Genomic DNA, 23204 nt, shown 5'->3' with positions numbered 1-23204 from the left:
TGCCTTGTGTGATGTCATCTGAAAGGGTGCCGACCGCTTTTGTAGCTTTGCTTTTGTTTTCTCTCTCTCTCTCTGCCCTACCCTGACAAGAGGAGGAGTGCTGCTGTCAGAGCAGAAGCACACTAAGAAGTTAAGTCAAATGGGACACGGAGACAGAAGGGGAGAATTAAAAGAGGGTCAAACGTCTACCAATCAGCATGAGCCGGCCACCGCACAAATGGAGCTGTGGCAGATGTTGGCTGAATAATGAGAAAGGGGCGGGGCTTTGAGTCCGGTGCCAGGAGGGTGTCTGTCATTGCCGGTTGAACCACAAGAGAGGCAGGAGCGGCTTTTTGTTTCTCCTCGAGCTTATGGCTTTGTTTTCCCAGATTTGAGGATTTGTATCAGGATATGCCACCATTATGTATACGCGATACCTCTGTGTGGATAACTGTATGGGAGATCTCAGGAAACTCTAAAATTCCAGGCACTTTTTGGACTGCATGACTTCTGTGATGGAGTTATAAAGAACTAAGGAAACAAGCAACAATGACAAGTTGTGACAATGGGAAGAAATGGAAACCGGCAGGATTGTCATCTTGGAAAAGGATGTTTAAGAGGAAGAAGTGATGTATTAGCGAAATAACAAAAGTTAATTTTTTAAACAAAAAAAAAATATATATATATATATAAATTGCATTAACTTTATTTTCACCAATCTCTATAAAGTAATTTAAAGAATTCATAGTATTTTTTGTGGTATTCTATTTTCTATTTTTTTTAAATTGTATATTCATAACAAAAGCCTATATTTTACTCTAACTGCTGTATTTATTTACCTTTTCATTGGGGGTAAAGTGTATGCCTAGTGACTTGCGAAAGTAAAGACTCCCTTTTGGCTTCTTTTTAAGTCTCTTTCATGTCTGTTAGGGATTGTTGCACTGAAACCCTTTACCTCATTGTTGTACGTCATTTGTAAGTTATTGTCATAATGGGGAAACCTCTGAGTAGACCAGACTGTCTGCGGCAGAACCCTTCTTGTGTGGGCAAAGGAGAGGAGGAAGACCTCAACATCGATGACTGTTACGTTCCCCAGAGGTCCATATATGACACTGTGCGTCTGAACGAGCAGATCGACTCGGGCTCAAAGGGCAGCCTGGCCTCAAGGCACTTTGTTGGGACTTTGCCATATAGCCATCGCACACTGGACATAAACGCACTCTGTGGGAACGGCGTCTTGGCCTCCTCCAGTGCCTTTGAGCTCCGAAGCAGGGAGGCGGTGCGTTTGGATGAGCGGGTTGTGTTCGACGGCTTGAAGCTTAATGGGGATATTATCCGGGGTGCAGACACCATGCTGTGTAAGCCCCGAGCAGTGGGAGAGAAAAGGGAGCCGCCTCAGCACCGGCGCTCCTGGCGGACCTTCGCTCCCGCAAACCTCAGTGAGTTCGGCAGCTCCAGCGGAATGCTATGCGATGATGGATCGGGCCAGCGTGGATTGGGTCGAGTTGGAAGGGGACGCAGTATGACGAACTCTCTTACCTCTGAAGGCGACTCGGGCCTGTGTAGTCCCACTGTGGAAAGAGAACAACAAAACCCACGATCCCAGAGGAGAACCGGGCCTGGTACAAGAAGCCTTTCTTCTACTGAGGGAGTGCACGTATCTGGGGACCTGAAGCCAGGGCATTCCCTCAGCTCCGGTCAGGAAGACTTCCCCTTTTCCCCAAAGAAAGACCGGTTACCAACTCCTCTGTGTTACACAGATGCATCAACGCTTGGAAGCCAACAATGTAACAATGCAATCAACTCAGACCTCAGTGTGGGTCAGAACGCTGTTTCTAATTGTGATTGTGCAGATATAAATGTCAGGACGCTGACAGAGTCGAGCAATAAAACACATGTGTCCACAACATTTTCTGGATATGAGGAATTACCCACTGCTGAACTTCTTGAAGACACTTGTTCACAGGATGACTGTGAGCTTCTCAGTGTTGTAGTGACGGAACCAAAGACTCTTTCACATTGCCTGCAGAATATAGAACAATATGCAACTAAGGATGAAAAGAGTTATGAATACGAGCAAAGAGCTACAGACTCCAAAATGGCAGATTTGGAGGATTTCTTGTTGTTAGTTGAAAGGGAGGCAGGTTTCACCAATGGAATAAAACGCATGGAGGATGAAGACATAGAGAGTCTATTAACATCCATAGCTGAATGCTCGCAGATGGACCTTGTGGCCTTGCCTTCCACCCAGGTACCCCAAAATAGCTGGCTAATGTTGATTGTTTGATTAGCGTTTCCTGGGAGGGAAACGCTTGGCCTTTATCAGATTAGGAGACAGCTGAATTGGGTTTATCGTTATTTGCTTGTCAGTGACTCAGATGTTGTGATGGTGCACAGCTGGTTATAACTGAGTAGAAGCCTCTCACAACAACCAGTTGACTGGTGCTGGAGCACATAGTGCCCATTTTAGTGGAAGAACATCACCTTATAAGGATGCTGGCTAAAACATATCTAGTTAACCTGCTGAAAAGACTGGCCACTTGCTTATGTGTTTTGATGCTGGTTCCCAAAATGTGATTGTAGTAGTTCATGTTTACCTTCATGTAGTCTCTTTTTTTTTCAATGTTAAAATCTCCTAAGGAGTTTTAAAAGAAACATCAAAGATAAATTTGAACTGAACATAGAACCACAACTGAGAACACTATGTAGTGCTTAAGTGTAACTTTAAATATTGGACTTCTATTGATGATTGCTTGAATATTATGAAGTTCAATTAATCTTCAGACACTGAACAGCTTACAGTGTTTTCATTGGTTCTTAGTGTTCTGACAAGACCAGCGTAATTGGCCACTATCTCATGTTTTGTATGCTGGTTCCCAAATTGGGATTGTAGTAGTAGTTTATGTATGCTATTCACATTTATGTAGTCTCTTTTGTTTCAACGTTTAAAAAAAGATAAATTTGATTCTTAATGTAGAACCATAACAGAGAACTATATGTAGTGCCAAAAGTGTAACTTCAAAGATTGGACTTGCATTAATGATTGCTTGAATATAATGTTCTATCTGAAACACTATGTTAATAGGGAAGACCCTATTTTAACAATCTGAAACGCAAGTATCAAACTCAAAACGCAAGTAACTTTGTGGGCGGATCTCGGTCGCTGCTGCAATTATACCGACGGGATAAATGACTCTTGTGCCCGACGCAAATCTAAAATGGGTTGGTCTGAAGTAGCTACATTACTCATAGGTGTGGTTTGGGCGTAACGTGAAATAAACCAATCAGAGCGTCATCTCACATTCCCTTTAAAAGCAGGCGCGCTTGTTCCATGGCGGATTGCTGTTATAATGGCGGATTTGCCAGACGCACGCCAGGAGCGGTTTACAACCGAGGAGACCGACGCTCTCATCAGGGCCGTAAAAGACAGAGAAGTGGCATTGTATGGGGATGGGAGAAACCCACCCAAATTATCTTCGGTTAAACAGGTGTATAATAATTTGGGTAAATGTGTAAGCTAGATTTATTCCTATTTTTTCACATCTTCATGGACACCACAATGATTTCCCTCGTGTGGGAATATTTTTCCTTGTAATTATGTATGGTTTGCAGAAATGGGAACTACTGCATCTGTGTAAATGAGAGAAGCAAAGTGTATGTTGGTTGTGCACACACTACATTATAGCCAAGCATGTGCCCTTAAAATAGCATCTGAATAACGCGCCACTGACTTTAGACTTGGTTTTTCCTGGTGTGTGGTGGAATTGTTTTCTGAAACGGCAAAATAGCAGCAGGGAACGTTTGCGCTGGAACACGCTTCCTCTTTTCCTGAACCACCCCAGGAGTGCAAGTTCATTCCTTAATTTACCCACGTGCGTCTGTGGAGGGAAAAATCCGCTGTGCGTGGGGTGCAAAATAGTAATGATGCATGTGTCGGTGTACAAAGTCAATTGCGCTGGATGCAAGATAGGCCCCTAATAGCTTACATTTTTTTCATTGGTTTTTAGTGTCCTATTCTATGTATCACTTACAGGTTTTCCAGAAAGATGTCATTGAGTCGCTGCAGAGCCAATTGCATGAGTTGAACACTCTGGGTCATTCATTGATCCAGAACGCCGGCAAAGGCACCAGCACTAAAAGCCTTGATCATGATCTAGAAGAGGTCAACACCAGATGGAACACCCTCAACAAAAAAGTAAGACCCACTCTTCAGCTAGTTTCACAAAATGTTTAAATTTCAGTTGAAGAGGTAAAATAACATCATTTATGAATTGTTCGATTTCTTTATCCACTGCACTCTGGAATGCTCATAATCTTTTGATATAGCAATCATAATGTTTGCTAGTGTTGGTGAGTAACTGACAAGTACTGACGCCACTACCTTAGCTGTAATTTTCAGTACTTTGATAATAGACCATTTCAATGATGTAAACAATAATAAACACGTTGGAATGCTACTGCACATGTCTGGTTAATAAATCTAATTTCCCACCGATGTTTTGAATGTACTCGACAACTATCCGGAAACGTCCAGGGAACAAAGACGTCAATTCCTTAAGCCAACAAATAGCCTTTGAAATGGTCTATAGTCGAGTGTAGCCTTTCCAGTATCCATGGTTTAGAACAAGTAGCAGTGTAGTGTTAGATGCTACACCAACAAATTTAGTCATTTGTAGCATGCCAAGCTACAGTTTTAAGGCTGTTTCCTCAGCATTGCTGTGTGTGTGATCTTCACAGGTTGCGGAGCGATCTGCACAGCTTCATGAAGCCCTGCTCCACTGTGGCAGGTTCCAGGATGCTCTGGAGTCTCTTCTCAGCTGGCTCACGGACACAGAGGAGCTGGTGGCCAATCAGAAGCCTCCATCAGCAGAATTCAAAGTGGTCAAAGCACAGATACAAGAGCAGAAGGTATGACATCAGAATCATTTTGCTGATGTGAAATCTTTTGGTTTTACATATGCTGATATCAGTTTGCTTTTCCCAATGGCTCTGTCTAGCTCCTGCAGAGACTGCTGGATGACCGAAGAGCTACAGTGGAGCTGATTAAGACGGAGGGACGAAAGATGACGGGCTTAGCTGACACTGTTGATAAGGAGAAGATTGCGAGAGAGATTGAATGCTTAGGGCAAAGGTGGGATGCCCTACTTAAGAAAGCGGAGAACAGGTAAATCTATTAACAGATCTTAAATTCTGGAAATAAAGTGCCCATAGTTGGCAAGTCAAATTGGCATTGGCTAAAATAATGTTTTGTTTTGTAGATTCCCTTAAGTACTAAAAATAAAATGTCAGTGTTTACTTTCTACAACAAATGTCATGTTTAATTTGGTAGCACTTTATTTTACAGTCCTGTTCCCCATGTACATACTATGCACTACTTATAGTTATTACAATACCTGTGTAATAACTAGGTACTAACCCTGAACCTTCCCCTAAACCTAACCTTAACCAAGTAGTTACCTTATATTACCCAGTACTTTCTTATGTAAGGACGCCGTATCTAAGTGCATGCACTTTAAAATTAAGTGCAACCTTTAATTTAATGTGTTGCTTTGCACTTCTTTGTAATTATGTGTTATTATTATTATTCATTAATAATTTATATCGTTTTGCATTTACTAAGCATTTTACAATGGTTTTGAATGAGTTTAAACTTGGTGGACAAATCTTAAGTTACAGCTTCTAAATAAGAATCAGTTCTCATTTTCCAGCTGTACTTATAAGGTATAATCACAATCACTACTTTTTTCATGGGTAAAGGACTGTGTATGTACAATATAATCAAACCCAGTCGTGTCCAGCAATAAAACTAACTGCAGCGTTCTTGGCAGACACAAGCAGCTGGAGAATATATTGGTGGTGGCACAGCAATTCCATGAGACCCTTGAGCCTTTGACGGAGTGGCTGACAGCTACCGAAAAAAGACTAGCCAACTCAGAGCCCATAGGCACCCAGACATCCAAGTTAGAGGAGCAAATCTCTCAGCATAAGGTACAGGACCATCTGTAGAGACAGCATAGTCCCGTGACCATTATTAGTTTGTTTTCCATTATGTTTTATTTTATCCATTCCCTGCATTTATGTTCTTCTCCCTTATGTTCTCATTTGATCCATTCTTTTTCTGTTATTATGGTTTCCGCTCCCTGGTTATGTGACATCCATGGTAAACAGGCCTTAGAGGAGGAGGTTTTGGGCCGTGGTAAGATCTTGTACCAGGCCATGAGTCTGGGCCAATCTCTTCGGGTGGTGGGCTGTGTGGATGACAAGGAGCTGGTTCAGGCAAAGCTGGACAACATGAACAGCAGATACATGGAGCTGCAGGAGCATTGCCGTCAGAAGGCCGTGTTACTGCGACAGGCCCTGGCTAATGCACAGCTCTTCGGGGAGGACGAAGTGTCCTTAATGACCTGGCTCGATGAGGTGCACTGCAAACTGAGCGAAGTCTCGATCCAAGACTACACGATGGCCGTGCTCGTGAAACAGCACGCTGAGCAGCTGGTACTTTACAAGCTCCTCCTCTTAAGGCTTCCTTCCCTTGTTTTTATCATTTCATTTCTCTGTCTTCTCTGATTTGGTATCGCTCTTTTAGAACATTTCCAGGTGATTGATATATGTTTCAATGTCCAGGCTCTTCATGAAGACATTGAGTTGAGGAAACAAAATATTGAACAGGCCATCCTAAATGGGTTAGAACTGCTAAAACAGTCCACAGGTGAGATTAAAGAGAAACGCAGTGTCAATATTTTGAAGGTTTTCTGTTTGATGGGAAGCTTTTGATGCTCTGTAAATGTGAATCATGTGTGTGTTCACTTTTACTCAGGCGATGAGGTTGTCGTCATCCAAGGTAAACTGGATGGAATAAAGACGAGGTATTCAGAGATCAACACAATGAGCAACAATGTTTCAAAGACTCTGGAGAAAGCCCTGTCTCTTGCCACAAAGCTGCAAAACACCCACGAGGAGCTGGACTCCTGGCTGGAGAAGGTTGAGTCTGAGCTGGCTTCATTTAAAGCAGAAGATCCAGTCGGAGAACAGCTCACTGGCTTGCAAGAGAGGCAGAAAGTAAGTGATGGTGCTTCAGATCCATTTGAACCCTTCAGAAAGAGAAATCAAAAAAGTGTTTATGCTAGGCTCCTCAAATACCAAACTGAGTACTTTAAGGGGCTTTTTGCACAACACCGTTTTCAACTAAAACTGTAAAACTTTTTATGTTTTGGGCCGTTTTTTTACACGACAACTGCGGTTTGGGTACCTGAAAATGCAAAAATTTTCAAAACCGGGTTTCAAAGTTAAAGTTTTACTGTTATCGATACTGTGATCGTCTCTGTGTAAACTACAAAAAAAGTGAATTTGTGAAAACAGTGACGTCATGCACTTGTGTATTACATGTTATAGGCACATAGTGTTTCTTCACTAAGTGACATCGCCATCTACTGGCCTGGCATGAATAATACTGCGTTTTTAGTCGTTTTTGTGTATCCGTTTGACAACGTTGTTGTCTGTCTGTGAAAAACGCGAAGGAAAAACGTTTCCGTTTTTAGTACATCGTTGTCATGCAAACGTACCCTAAGTCTCCCCCTTATTTTTTTCCTTCATAGTCTCAAAAGAGATCTCAATAATATCTCAAACTGTACTCAGATTTGCCAGACTAAACTATATGGCCTATGATGTCCAAATTATATGGCCTATGATGTCCAACTTTATTGCTCTGTTAAATACATTTAGGGGAAACATACAAGATGTTTTTGAATAAAACATAACAGGAATTAAAATCCAATATAACTCAAATAAAGAGCTTGCAAAGACTGGTTGATGGTGATATAATTATGTTTAATAAAAAATGGAAAATAAAATCTGTTGGACTTAATTTTAAGGTGTCATATTGACAGTGAAATGACACAAATAAGTACTTAAAAACTAATAATTGACACAACATGTACTTACTATAGGTTTAGGGTTAGTTGCTTGTAAGTATCCATAATTTACTGTTCTTACTCTAGTAAGTACAGGTAACCTGTATAACAAGGACATTAATATAAAGTGACACCAAAAACTCTATTTCACACAGTAAAACCCAAAAGAAACATCTACTTAATATTTACACAAAATTACTTGAAAATGGAAAGTGTTTGTTTTCAAGTATAGTCAGAATTGCTGGATATATCAGTCTATCCTTTATTTGTCTTATTCAGACACTGCTGCAGGAGGTTAAGGACCAGAAGCCACTCGTGGACTCTCTGAATGAAGTGACCAGCGCTCTGCTGGAACTGGTTCCCTGGCGAGCGAGAGAAGGCTTGGACAGGATGGTCACAGATTACAACGAGCGCTACCGATTGGCCAGCGATGCCATCACACAACACGTGGACCAGACTGGAGCTGCCATCTTAAAATCCCAGCAGGTACAATGGTTCTCAGCTGCTCGAGGAAATAACACCACGCTTCTATTAGGAGCATTCACAATGAAATTTGTTGAATGACCCAAACAATGAAGCGCCTGTGATTTGTGCCAAGGGTGATCGGACTCATTGTGGTGTTAATTCTTAATGCTTTATAGTCGTCCAAACTTAAATTATTCTTTTGAGTCGCCTTGATGGTATTTACATAATATACTAATGAAGTGTGACCCAGATTGATTACATTTGCATCACATTAGTGTGTTTATATGGTTTACTACTGATTAGTTTATGCAAAGCTGACTCGCCTGGGTTTTTAAAAAGGTAAAATACTACTTCTAATAATATAGAATACATTTTATATTTTATTAATGTGGGTTATCTGGCTTTTATAAAGGGGAATGTTATGCATTTTAGTGACTATTTGAGTCCAATTATAATATCAGTCACTGTTTGTTGAACCAAAAGCTCTCTTGATTTAATTTTCCACTCTATGTCTGAAGCTGACACTTAAACATACTGTTTTTAGACTTATATATACAAATGACCTGATTGGCTAATCTCTTTCCTTGTAAAACAAGTAACAACCTGTCTTCATTTGCTGAATATTCCCGGTGTTTGTTATGTAAATGTGGGGATCATTTTAATGAGCTCATGTGAATTTCTGAATGGCCTGATTTTGCAGCTTTGTTTCCAATAATGCTCATGGTTGTCTAGAGAAGAAGCTGTGCATTATGAACATATGAATATGTATGCATAGTACATCAAACTCACTTAATCTAGATTCAGTTGAATATTAATGTTAATTAAATGTATGCATTCTGTTAGAGAAGTGCATGGAAATATGATGGACAGTCTCATATTTCTGTTTTGTTGTTTTTCCTCTGATGTGCAGTTCGATCAGGCGGCCGCCACTGAGCTGGAGTGGCTGACGAAGGCGGAGAAGAAGCTGTCTTGTCTTGGAGACGTCAGGCTTGAGCCGGAGCAGACCTCAGCTCAGCTTCAGGCTCAGAAGGTCAGTCGGACGTTTGCTTGGTCGTCTCTAACACGTACGTTATAAACAGGGCTTGACAGAAACATTTTTGCTCACCAGCCACTCAGCATTTTCACTAGCCACAATTTTGACATCGATACCACTGGGGAAAACTGCCATATGGATATTTTTTATATTATTTTTAATATTATCTTATAATTTGGCTGCTGTCACTTTAAGAGCTAACGCACCAACTCATTATACTGTTACACATGCGTTTTCTCTCGCAACTGTTTACATTCAGTTAAAACATAACAGACTGTGTTTATGAGAATACTCACCACGACCACAATTTGACATTATTTTGTGTGCATTTGACTTTTAAGCGAAAAATAACTCAATTTAGTACTGATTGATGGTTGTATGTGCCGCACTTTGGGTTTGAGCACAAAATCTGCAGGAATTAGTAAAATGATGGGCAATACGCACAATCCCACGCCGAAATTCAAACCCTGTTACACCAACAATATTCATCCGAAACGAGTGAGTGAGGAGAGGCGGGTTTGTGTGTAACTCGCTGTCGGAGAGATGAGAGAGAGAGAAAGAGAAAGCTGGTATTGTGTGTCTATTCTGCGAAAAATTGGTATTGGAACGTTTCAGTATCGATATGTATCAAAAAATCTATATTTGTGACAACACTGCATTGCACTTAGTTTATTATTTCAGTTGACTTTATAAAAGACTAAAATTGAAAAAAGTATATATTATATATATATAAAAAATTCAACCCGTGACTGTGTTACACGCCACTGCTGAAATACACACACACTTGGCAGGTTGGCGGGTGTTAATGTCAAGCCCTGGTAATAAAGCCCATATTGTCTAAAGCTATCTTTCTCCTCCAGAGCTTCTCCATGGACATTATGAGACATAAAGATGCTGTGGATGACATTGTAAAGACCGGCGAGGCCATCATGAACAGCAAAGATGAAGCAGAGAAGCAGGTGTTGAGGGTAAATAAAAGTACATTTATAAAGAAATGGAGGCTACGCTGTGTCTAGTCCAGGTGAAATCACTGTGGTGAATCTTCCAGGTGAAGCTCCAGGTGTTGTCGGAGAAGTACAGTGTGGTCAGTCAGCTGAACTCGGAGCGCTGTCTGCAGCTGGAGAGAGCTCATTCTCTAGCCTGCCAGTTCTGGGAGACGCACGATGAGCTCTGGCCGTGGCTTCAGGAGACCAGAACTAGCTTCACTCAGCTGTCCAAACCAGCCATTGAGTACGAAGCCCTTCGACAGCAACAAGAGGAGCTGAGGGTAAATCATTAACACTCCTGCTGTTGGACATCATGACGGTTACACACGTGCACTAGATCATTCCTATTATTAATGAAGCGCACACCTTCAGTGTATGGATGCTACTCATCATCTGTCATAAATAAAATTATTTGGACAACTTTAGACAAGTAATGTTGCACCTACGAGTCGGTTAGGGTTAGTAAAATAAGTTGACATGTAATTGCAACGTTACTTATTGTCAACAGAATGTCTAAAGTGGACCGTCAAAATAAAATGTTACCAATTTGATTATATATATATATATATATATATATATATGTGAACTAATAACTATAAATGTTATATGTTTTTATTGCTGCTGAAGTTTAGCATTGCGCTTACAGCTGATTGGTTTGTGTTAAATAACATTATCTACGTTTACATGGACCCAAATATTATTCACATTATTATCAGATATATGATTTAAAAAAGCCTTCATGTAAATACCTCAGTCTATCCTAATGAATTTTGATCTTTGATCGGATTGAAAGGGCTGCTGATTAATAATCCGATCGACAGCAAAAAATCAAGCAAGCAACAATTGAATACAACTATTTTCTTAATCAGATTTACAAATACTATAGCTTGCCCAGATGCGCAGTGCTGTAATGCATATTATTACATATGCTTTACATCATATGAACCTGTTTATTAATGTCTATGTCTTATGAACTGGTCAGTGGAGGACACAACAGAGACTGCTTTTCTGACATAGATGTTAGCTTTCTTTCTAGATAATGACAATTATACTCACAGTAGCTCTGCTGGCATTATTGCAGTGGATTTCTCCGGTTCTGAACGTGTCGACTGGATTTTTGGTTCAGAAAAAATGTAATGCACATATATGAATGTATTAATCAGATTGCAACCTGTAGCGTTCATTTAAACATAACTTGATGTTGAAATCAGAATTGAGTGCATGTAAACATATCTAATGTCTGGTGATGAGGTCATTCTTCCAGTGTAGAGATGTTGAAAAAATGTCATGGCAGTTGCTGGCATTTTATCAAAGCAATATGCAATTTGAGACTTGAGATTTTACCATGGTTTACTGTTTTGCCTTGTGCTTAACTGTCCCAGAATCACTGTAATGCAGCACCCTGGATGACTTAGTGCTTTATTAGAACGGTTAAGAGGATAAAGCATTATGTACATCAGTGTCCTGACAGCTGCTAAATGAGATCTGTGTGAAATGTTGTCTATCATCAAAAAACTGTTAAGGATCAAACACAATTAGTGTTAAAAACAATCCACTGCATTTTATTGTGATGATATTCAACTTTCCACCTTCAGCAAATGAGGGAGCTGATAGCAGAGCACAAGCCACACATTGACAAGATGAATAAAACTGGACCTCAGCTGGTGGAGTTGAGTCCCACAGAAGCCACGGCCATCCGAGAGAAATCCCAGACCACTGACAGACTGTACGGCCAGCTGAAAGTGGACGTCAAGATCAGAGCCGCGGTCCTGGATGAGGCCATCTCCAAATCAACTCAGGTACGCGCGCACTTTATTCTCTCCGTTTGAAGCATCCTCAGTTTTTCAGTTAAATGGACAGCATTTTGTTTTTTTAAATAAGATTATGAATATCTTTCACTTTTGATCAATTTAATGCATACTTGCTGAATAAAAGTTTTTTTTTAAACCGTACTTACTCAAAACTTTTGAATAGTAGTGCATCATGGTTTCCACAACAACAAAAAAAATATTAAGTAGCAAAAATGTTTCTTGAGTGGCAAATCATCATATTAGAATGTTTTCTGAAGGATCATGTGACATTGTTTGTAATGATGCTGAAAATTCAGTTTTGATCACAGGAATAAATTACATTGTACTATATATTCACATCGAAAACAGTCATTTTAAATTAATATAATAAAAATATAATACAAACAGAAATATTGTGAAATTTTATTAAATAAATAGTGCCTTAGTGAGCCGAATTATTCCAAACTTTATGTATTGAAATGCCTCTCCACAGTTCCATGATAAGATCGAGCCGATGCTGGAGTCTCTGGAGCGTATCTCTGAACGCCTGCGCCAGCCTCCGTCTATCTCTGTGGAGGTGGAGAAGATCCGAGAGCAGATCTCAGAGAACAGAGCCGTGACTGTAGACCTGGAGAAGCTCCAGCCCTCGTATGAGACGCTCAGAGAGCGAGGAGAGGAGATGATCGCGCGCTCAGAAGGAGCCGACAAGGACCTCTCCGCCAAAGGTATAAATATGAGCTTTTATTCATATTCTCAATGTTTTTAGTTTTTAGATTTTTCATTTAAAATTTAGGTTAAAGTTTTAGTAATTGTTTATTTCAGATTTAGTTACTGATGCACCGGATCTGTGACCGAAATAGGGATATTTAAATAGGGCTTTTCCAATGGTTTAGTTTAACTCTTCTAGGGCTGGGTTGACAAAATCGGCTCCTTGCTTTTATTTGATCCTGAAACGGATTCTTAAATCTCAAGATCTGTCTTTTAGTCAATACTAATTTCTGTTGATGCGTAAACAAATCTCTACTAAACATTTGTAGCGCGACTTCCGTCTCAACTTTCAAGTTTTTTATGACATTCAAAAAATAAATGTTGTTTTGCTCTTTAATGAATAAACTCAAACATAAAACTTTTTAATAATTTTTTTTTAAAAAGCATGCACTACATAACACATTCATTAAATTTTTACATAACCTGTTAGTGATCATTATTTAATTTATGTTTGAATAAATGTCATGACAAAAAGTTATACCAGCCATCGTTTAAATGTGTTAATATTAACAAAAAATGGCAATAAGAAAAACGAATTCATTGCATCACTAAAATTTATAAAATTAAATAAAATGTGTAATATTAGTAAAATTGTACAAAAAAAGTTTTAGATTTTATTTTCAGCCCAGAATTTTATTTTCGGTGCTTCCCTAATGTTAGTACATCAAGTTAAACTGGATTAAAATGAAATTAATATATATTATTATCTTTTTATTGTGTTTAGTTATTTTTATTTTGAGTAACACATGTTTTTGTATAGTGTTAGTTTTAGTTAACTATAATAACCCTGTTGTGCGGTTTGAAGGTATTGTGACAGAATGCGTGTTATTTTTGGACATGCTGATGCCTCTCTTCTATTGTTTCCTCTGAAGCTGTTCAAGATAAGCTGGACCAGATGGTGTTTCTGTGGAATGACATCCAGGCTCTTCTGGAGGAAAGAGAGGCCAAGCTCCTGGATGTCATGGACTTAGCGGAGAAGTTCTGGTGTGATCACTGCGCGCTCATCGTCACCATCAAGGACACGCAGGATCTTCTGAGAGAGCTGGAGGAGCCTGGAGTCGATCCGTCAGTGGTCAAGCAGCAGCAGGAGTCTGTGGAGGTCTGGAGGATTCACCACAGAGGCTGATATTACAGTCGGATATTCATTCATCAACTTCACACTCGCTGTTTTCCTCCACAGAGCTTCAGAGAGGAGATTGACGGGCTGCAGGAGGAACTGAACGTGGTCCAGAATCTGGGGGCCGAGCTGATGACCGCGTGTGGAGAACCTGATAAACCAGTGATCAAGAAAAGTATAGATGAGGTAATGGTGCATTGGAGAATAATTGACCCTTCGCTAAGCCCCGCCCTCCCTAGTTACTGTTGCTACGCCTGACAAGCTTTCACACCTGGCACGTCTATTACAGTGTGTATGCACCGGTGTCAGACATTCCCAATGAGATAATTAGTAATTTTTGGCAAACATGTGAAATATCTGAGAGAGCAAGACAAAAGGAACTGCAGTGTGCATTCGAGGGATATATCCACGACATAATATGCAACCGACTAGAGAATAATTTCATAAAAATTGAAGCTAAAGTCTATAGTCCCAGCGCAAGCAGCGTCTCATACGCTGACCATTCAAATGGGAAACACACAAATTGAGGAACAGCTATGTTCGTGCACAGCAGGGTGAGTGAAATGTGAAACTAATCTAATAATTATAAATCAAACAGCTTATCCATAAATCTTGTGGAATAACACTAACACCGGGAGAGTCGCGATCGGATTGGGTTAAAGTTACTCAGTCAGGGGTAGTTGGCCGTCGATTAACAAAATGCTGAAATATATTTTAAAGTATGTCAGTGAGCCTCCGTCTATCTTTAATCGTCTTATTTTACATTAAAATATATGCATTATGAACAAAGAACCGTCATTATTTCCAAGCAATATGTGTTTTTGTTAATCCTGTGGACATGTAGTTGTGAATGGGATCACACACACTGCTTATCCATCATTTCTCCCCTCGGCTTTTAGATTTTAGGGAAGGAAAAAAATTCCACTCCCCCGTCCAAACTTTTATGATACCGGGTATCAGATTTGCACAATCCATACGCACAACGCTTCGGCATGTTTCCCTCGCTCGAAAGCTTGCCAGACCTCGCGCGCCTAGTTACGGTTGTCGGGCGTGGCTTAGCGAAGGGTCAATTGCTTACGAAAGTAGAGGTCTGTGCGGGATTGAGAGATTTTGTTAAAGTCACGTTTTGTCCCGTTCCTGCCCGCAAAAGCTTATAGGAAGAAGTCTATGCTGAATTTTTTACGCTTTATTTTTATATAACTTTTCAGAACAAAGACAAACTGTAACAAACAGTCAACACAGCTTCATGGGTATTTACATGGAAATTATTTCGAAATGTTACATTAAAAAAAACTTTTTCCATATTCGGCTAGTACAAGAGATCCTTGAGTAAAAAAAAAAGTCATGAGGTTATCATGTAAACATATATACATATACGCGCTTATAGAAACACATACATACAACAAATATTCTCATGACCATAGCCATACTTTCATGCAGCATGAAGTATTATTCCCTCATGGTGGTTACATGTGTGATAGAAATATTAATATGCATATATTTTTCTTTCTGTTTGATATATATGTTGTCCATTTCCCCAGTGTTTTTCAAAAGTCTCTTCTTGTAGTCTTAACTTGAATGTCAATCTTTCTATTTTATAAATTTCTGTGACAATTTGTTCCCATTGAGTTCTGGTTGGGGGAAGATGTTGGAGCCATTAACGCTAAGCAATCACTTTTTTTGCTCCTGCTAGTAATATCCTCCGTAAATATTTATTCCTATTTTTAACTGAATCTGGTATCAAGATATAGAATATAACCTGTTTCCCCAATCTCAGTCTCTAAGATTTCCTCAATACTTGAGTGTATTTTGCACTGTTTTTCAATCCTGGTCCGGTTAGATTCTGTCTCGTTCCGGGCGTCTATAGGCTATTTTTTCCATTTTTACACACACACACAGACACACACACACACACACACACACACACACACACACACACACACACACACACACACACACACACACACACACACACACACACACACACACACACACACACACACACACAACACACGATGCTTCAGATCTCCAGTTACAGACTTCTGTGTGCAGTTATTATTAGATAATTATATTTTGCGGGAGGACACGAGTCATTTCTTTCTCCCGCTCCCCGCGCTCATTTCAGTGGTTTCCCTCCAGTATCCGCTCAGCAAATCAAGAGTTGTCCTGCGGGATTGCAGACCTCTTTAGTCTTTATCAAAGTATTTATAGTTTCTGCCAAAACACCATAGTTCATTTTTACTATTGTAAAATCATAATGTATTTTTGTAAGCTTTCAGAATCTTTATTTATTTTTATTTGCTAAAAATAAGTTATCAAGAGTTTATTATCGCAAAAACGGTACTATCTGTGTTTTTTTAAATTATAGGTACCATGGTAGATATTTGTAAGCATTGCTTTTGCATGTTTTAAAAGTGTTTTTGGTAACACTTTACAAAAAGGTTTCATTAGTTACCATTAGTTAACTACATTAGTTAGCATGAACTAATAATGAACAATACTTCTACAGCATTTATTAATCTTAGTTAATGTTAATTTCAACATTTACTAATACATGATTAAAATTAAATGTTGGATTTGTTAAAATTAGTTAATGCACTGTGAACTAACATGAACAAACAATGAACAGCTGGATTTTATTAACTAACATTAACAAAGATTTAATATAGTAACAAATGTATTGTTCATTGTTAGTTCCTGTTAGTTAATACATTCACTAATGTTGACAACCTTGTTGTAAAGCTTTACCGTGTTTTTAAATGCGTTTAAAAATGAGGAAATTCAGCAAGTCTATCCAGCATTAAATGTGTAAGCAGGGTTAGGCTTAAGGTTAACCCTAATTATGTTTATTATAAAAAATAATAAAACATTATATTAATATTATATTATTATAAAAAATAATAAAGAGTGAACAAACATTAGTCTCTCTCTGACACTTCACTCACACAAACTTGAGAAATGTTCTTCACTTTTGTTTTGGTGTAATTTTCCATGGAGTTTATCAATGAATAGATACCATCATAATAACGATGGTTAATTTTTGATGTAAATGTTGGTGGTGTTACTGGAGTTTTGGAAGACTCAGAGTTGGCGTCACACTGTCTGACCACATCTCGTTCGGCCCACAGGTGAACTCAGCTTGGGAAACTCTGAACAAGACATGGAAGGAGAGAGTCGAGACTCTAGAGGAAGCCATGCAGGCTGCGGTTCAGTTCCAGGACAGTCTCCAGGTTAATATCACACACACACACACACAAACACACACACACACACACACACACACACACACACACACACACACACACACACACACACACACACACACACACACACACACACACACACACACACACACACACACACACACACAAACCCCCCCACAACTCTCACCACACATTTGTCGGAAACCTCTTGAGTCAGCACTGTCTGATTGCCTGTCATGATGAATATGTTCTTAAAGGAAAATCAAATATTAAATGAATGGGTCAGACTTTATTACAGTGTAATTACATAAATAAATACAGAGTAATATTAATTAACAACATGTACTTACTATAGCTTTAGGGTTTGGTTTAGAGTTAATTGCTTACAATTATGCATAGTTAACTGTTATTACTATAGTGACCACATGTAACTACATCACCTTAAAATAAAGGGTAACACTTTATTTTACAGTGTCCTTGTTACATATACTAACAAAATTATAAACGCAACACTTTTGTTTATGGAACTCAAAGATCTAAGACTTTTTCTATGTACACAAAAGACCTATTTCTTCTTATTACTAAATCTGTGTTAGTGAGCACTTCTCCTTTGCAGAGATAATCCATCCACCTCACAGGTGTGGCATATCAAGATGCTGATAAGACAGCATGATTATTGCACAGGTGTGCCTTAGGCTGCCCACAATAGAAGGCCACTCTAAAATGTGCAGTTTTACTGTATTGGGGGGGGGGGGGGGGGTCTGAAAACCAGTCAGTATCTGTGGTGACCACCACTTGCCTCACACAGGGCAACACATCTCCTTCGCATAGAGTTGATCAGGCTGTTGATTGTGGCCTGTGTAATGTTGGTCCACTCCTCCTCAATGGCTGTGAAGTTGCTGGATATTGGCAGGACCTGGAACACACTGTCGTATACGCCGATCCAGAGCATCCCAAACATGCTCAATGGGTGACATGTCCTGTGAGTATGCTGGCCATGCAAGAACTGGGATGTTTTCAGCTAAAAGGAATTGTGTACAGATCCTCCAACATGGGGCCGTGCATTATCATCCTACAACATGAGGTGATGGTCGTGGATGGATGGCATAACAATGGGCCTCAGGATCTCGTCACTGTATCTCTGTGCATCCAAAATGCCATCAATAAAATGCACCTGTGTTCGTTGTCCATAACGTATGCCTGCCCATACCATAACCCCACCGCCACCATGGGCCACTTGATCCACAACGTTGACATCAGCAAACCGCTCACCCACACGACGCCACACACGCTGTCTGCCATCTGCCCTGTAAAGTGATAAACGGGATTCATCCGTGAAGAGAACACGTCTCCAAAGTGACAGACGCATTCGAATGTGAGCATTTGCCCACTCAAGTCGGTTACGGCGACTAACTGCGGTCAGGTCGAGACCGCGATGAGGACGACGAGCATGCAGACGAGCTTCCCTGAGACGGTTTCTGACAGTTTGCGCAGAAATTCTTTGGTTATGCAAATCAATTGTTGCAGCAGCTGTCCGGGTGGCTGGTCTCAGACCATCTTAGAGGTGAAGATGCTGGATGTGGAGGTCCTGAGCTGGTGTGGTTACACATGGACTGCGGTTGTGAGGCCGGTTGGATGTACTGCCAAATTCTCTAAAACGCCTTTGGAGACGGCCTATGGTAGACAAATGAACATTCAATTCATGGGCAACAGCTCTGGTGGACATTCCTGCAGTCAGCATGCCAATTGCACGCTCCCTCTAAACTTGCGACATCTGTGGCATTGTGCTGTGTGATAAAACTGCACATTTTAGAGTGGCCTTTTATTGTGGACAGCCTAAGGCACACCTGTGCAATAATCATGATGTCTAATCAGCATCTTGATATGCCACACCTGTGAGGTGGATGGATTATCTCGGCAAAGGAGAAGTGCTCACTAACAGATTTAGACAGATTTGTGGACAATATTTGAGAGAAATAGGCCTTGTGTGTACATAGAAAAAGTCTTTGAAAAATGGGGGCAAAAACAAAAATGTTAAGTTTATAATTTTGTTCAGTGTATGTTACATGTACCTACCATAGTAATAACAGTAAATTATGCATAATTACATGCAACGAACCCTTAACCAAATCCTAATCCTAACCCAACCTTATAGTAAGTACATGTTGTTAAATAATATTATTCAGTACTTAAATATATAATTACACTGTAACAATGACACCTTAAAATAAAGTGTAATCAAATAAAGTCTTACCCATGAATTAATCATGTGATGTGATTTAGCCCTGACGGGTGCCAAGAGGGTAAATGGAGAATTTGAAAGGGAAAAATATGTATATATTTATAATATATTTTTAAAGCCGTCAACTCATTAGCTCAAATTGAATACTGTTTTTTTTTTCTTTTTCATCAGCATTAAAAGTTAAACTAATGTGAATTTGGAAAGGAAATATGCTTATTTGTCATGGAAAATTCTGAATACAAAAAATGACTTTCTCATAACCATGATGACTTAGTGCTTTTTTGTCACTGGCATATTGTATCCAGATCGAGAACATGCCCTACTTTAATCATGTTAAAGGGGCCATGTGTGGAACTCAGAAACTCTTGTTATTAGTGACACCGGTGGCCGTTAAATGAACTGCAGACAGAAAGTTACTGCTCAAACTCGTGCACACGCAACACACAAGAGACTGAACGAGATTCAAGGCCTGATATACAGTACAGTAGCTACTCAGAAATTTCGTTCTTCACTTAGAGGTAAAAAGAAGCTGGAAATAAAAAATAAAAGGATATAAAATACTATGATATACTATTAACAAACATCCAGACGCTGATGAAAGTGACGTTTAAATGAATATGTAAATATGTGCTCCGCTTTCCTCACAATAACAAAATACACACACAACAAAACTGACAGCGGTGATAAAACATCAGTTCAGAAATCATCTGATCATAGAGATGTGAATATGTTTACAGCAGCTCTGAGATTCACCGACATCATGTTAGTTTGAATATTAAGTATATTTGAGACTATATACTATATAGATCTGGCAATGTGAGACTATAGTTTGAATTAAACCTTTTTCTTCGCATGACACTTTGACATTACAGTACAGAATAGTTCTCTCAGCATTATCCTGAACATTGTATAAGCATTCATTTCATGTGTCATTGAACGGAAGAGAGGCTTTCGGGAGCTCGTAAACATCTTTGAATTTTCCCAGTGAAACCGACCCGAGTCCTTCATATAAAAATCAGTCTTGAGGGTTTCATAGATAACCTAGAAAGTCGGTGAAGATCTCGCTTTTTTAAGTTCTGTTACAAGCTGTTCAAACATTGGCAATTCGAGAAGTGATGAAAGTTATATACATATAGCCCTTTAAGCGAATGATTAGTTCAAGTGCTGATTAGTTGATGTTTTATCTCTTATAAAGGAATCAAAGTGAATATTACCCAGTGGTACTTGTTTTCCCAAAACTATTGGTTTAGGTGTGACTTGTTCATTTTCTCTGTCACCTGAGCCACATTTGTATTGTCGGCTATGAGTGAAACTCGACTCGATGTAAAGCTTGGATGTTGTGCAGTCTGTGACAATAGTTTTCCCCTCCTCTGCAGAACATGTTTGACTCTGTGGATATTATGGAAAGCAAACTGGATTCGATGTCGCCCGTGGGCACAGACCTGGAGACTGTGAAACAGCAGATCGAGGAGCTGAAGGTATTGATGTATTGTTCGTGTGTGGGAGATTTTCTCATACCCATGACACGTTGCTTTATGTTAGTCATAGTACATCCAGATCAAAGTTTAGAGCTATTTATCTCTAATCCCTTTCATTTTTGATTGTTTCATGAATATAATAGAGCTGACAGACCACACAGCAGCTGTGTTTACACAGAGACATTCATTTTCTGCTTCTTACACTGTGGGTTTAAGCCTGCACAATTGAAAATGTGTAACCATTAATGTTTTTTAAATGGCTTACAGGTGAACCAACATGCTTTTAGTCCAAGATTTCATTTGTATGCAGTTCCTAAGAATTAGTGTATTATTGTAGATTGTAGGACAAAAATCTGAAACACGCCATAGTGAGACAGTGATGTCATCATGTATTGTGTGTGTTGTGTGTGTGAAGGAGTTCAAAGGCGACGCATACCAGCTACAGATCGAGATGGAAAGATTAAACCATCAGGCCGGGCTCCTGCTAAAGAAGGTGTTTGAGGAAACCGACCGAACTTCTATCCTGGAGCCGATGAATGAGCTGAAAATGCTCTGGGAAAACCTGGATAAAAAGATCATCAACAGACAGGTCAGACACTGAGAAGGGTCGTGTGAAATACTGTTCGCAACCCATTTTGTGTCTGTTAATGTGATGCATCTCAGCATACAACAGGATATAAAAAGAGAACAGATTTTATCCGTTGGGAATTTATTGGATTGTAATTATGAAAGCAAATAGGCCATCATCTGATCATGGTTATTTAATCTAATCGGAATTATTTGAGATAATTTAAATCAATCACATTCTCCCTTTCACATAATTTAAGCGTTTGAAAAAAATGTATCAAATGCATGAGTGAAAAGAATAAAGAGGGAGTAAAGAATAAAGAATAAAAAAAAAACACGGTTATAAAGAACACAAAGATCTAAGGTCAATAGGAATGGTATTATATTAAATTATATTATATTATATAAACATCAATTTTTACAGCATTGAAGTGAATCATATGGGATTATTTTATTATATTTTATTATTTTATATTTTATTATAAAAACATTTATTATTGTATTATATAGGATTCCGAGTAAATAGAATTTTTTTTGCATCGAAATTGAAAATGTTAGTATTAATCTTGCACTGTAAGTGACATGAACAGAGCAGAATCATTGATCACAATTTTTTCGTATCACAATTAACAGTCGGCACAGAATTCATGGCGGCAGGCCTGTTCATGTCGACTTAAAACTAGTATTTTTGAATATCTAGTTGCATGTTTTCTTGCAATATTAAAGACACTGCAAAGCAACATTGAAACACATTTTCCGTAATGTTACATATTTTCAAATGTTGACTGTTTTGAAAAAGATTTGGACTACTAAACATGCAGTCCAGCCCCAAATTCCCGCCACTGGTTGTGCCGATGCTGTCATGTCAATACTTGATGTTTCACTACACTACACATTTTCATGATGTATTGTTGTAATGTCTGTTGTGTGTCCTGATCTCTCGTAGCACAAGCTGGAGGGTGCGCTGTTGGCTCTCGGGCAGTTCCAGCACGCTCTAGATGAACTTCTGGCTTGGCTCACTCATACTGAAGAGCTGCTCAGTGAACAGAAGAAGACCTGTGGCGACCCCAAAGCCATCGAGATCGAGCTCGCAAAGCACCACGTGCGTTCCGGCCAAAACAAGCTCACCAATGCTACACTTTTATGAATGTCATAATCATTTGTTAACAAACAAGTTGTCAGTACTTAAATAAGCTCATTGTTTCTGCATTAAATTATTACATTGTTTAAATGAATTCCTTTTTCGCTAACTGTGATTTTGTAAATGTACATTTCTGAAAACCATAACTTATCTCTGATAACAGATCACTGTAAATTGTAATGTGGACTCATAAGGGGTGTAGCGATACATGTATTCGTATTGAACCGTTTGGTACGAGGCTTTCGGTTCGGTAATTGGTACAAACCGAACAATTCGTCGGACCATTTTTCCTGTCGACCAAAATCCGCGCTGGCGCGACCACCACGAGTTGCGCAACATCAAATGGCAAACGTAATGAAAGCGGAACGAAACTGCGCTACTCATTATTTTGTGCTTCACGGACCGTTTATCAGTTTGGACCAATCTTGATCAAGTGACACTGTTACTACACAGCGCTAAGAGATCCAGTAAACAAAGTATTTGAATTCACCACTGAAGTAATAAAATCGCTGAGAGATCTAGCGA

General features: G+C 39.3%; 1 protein-coding gene across 1 annotated transcript in view; it reads left to right on the top strand.

The window, feature by feature from the left end:
* dst (dystonin) overlaps positions 1 to 23204 on the top strand; it is a 241730-nt gene that overhangs the window by 181616 nt on the left and 36910 nt on the right. The window contains exons 61-79 of the mRNA XM_077230331.1: positions 4013 to 4174; positions 4717 to 4887; positions 4977 to 5143; positions 5808 to 5967; positions 6148 to 6474; positions 6604 to 6688; positions 6797 to 7038; positions 8169 to 8375; positions 9265 to 9384; positions 10248 to 10355; positions 10436 to 10654; positions 11969 to 12172; positions 12657 to 12888; positions 13804 to 14030; positions 14112 to 14234; positions 17177 to 17278; positions 20870 to 20971; positions 21387 to 21560; positions 22485 to 22640. Of these exons, the coding sequence (XP_077086446.1) occupies positions 4013 to 4174; positions 4717 to 4887; positions 4977 to 5143; positions 5808 to 5967; positions 6148 to 6474; positions 6604 to 6688; positions 6797 to 7038; positions 8169 to 8375; positions 9265 to 9384; positions 10248 to 10355; positions 10436 to 10654; positions 11969 to 12172; positions 12657 to 12888; positions 13804 to 14030; positions 14112 to 14234; positions 17177 to 17278; positions 20870 to 20971; positions 21387 to 21560; positions 22485 to 22640 (3288 nt within the window). The remainder of the gene's footprint in view (positions 1 to 4012; positions 4175 to 4716; positions 4888 to 4976; positions 5144 to 5807; positions 5968 to 6147; positions 6475 to 6603; positions 6689 to 6796; positions 7039 to 8168; positions 8376 to 9264; positions 9385 to 10247; positions 10356 to 10435; positions 10655 to 11968; positions 12173 to 12656; positions 12889 to 13803; positions 14031 to 14111; positions 14235 to 17176; positions 17279 to 20869; positions 20972 to 21386; positions 21561 to 22484; positions 22641 to 23204) is intronic.

The sequence above is a fragment of the Siphateles boraxobius genome, unplaced genomic scaffold (genome assembly GCF_051911475.1).
Source record: "Siphateles boraxobius isolate OS27281-9 unplaced genomic scaffold, OSU_SipBor_1 142, whole genome shotgun sequence".
Classification (NCBI taxonomy): Eukaryota; Metazoa; Chordata; class Actinopteri; order Cypriniformes; family Leuciscidae; genus Siphateles; species Siphateles boraxobius.
This window is presented reverse-complemented; position numbering and strand designations above follow the sequence as displayed.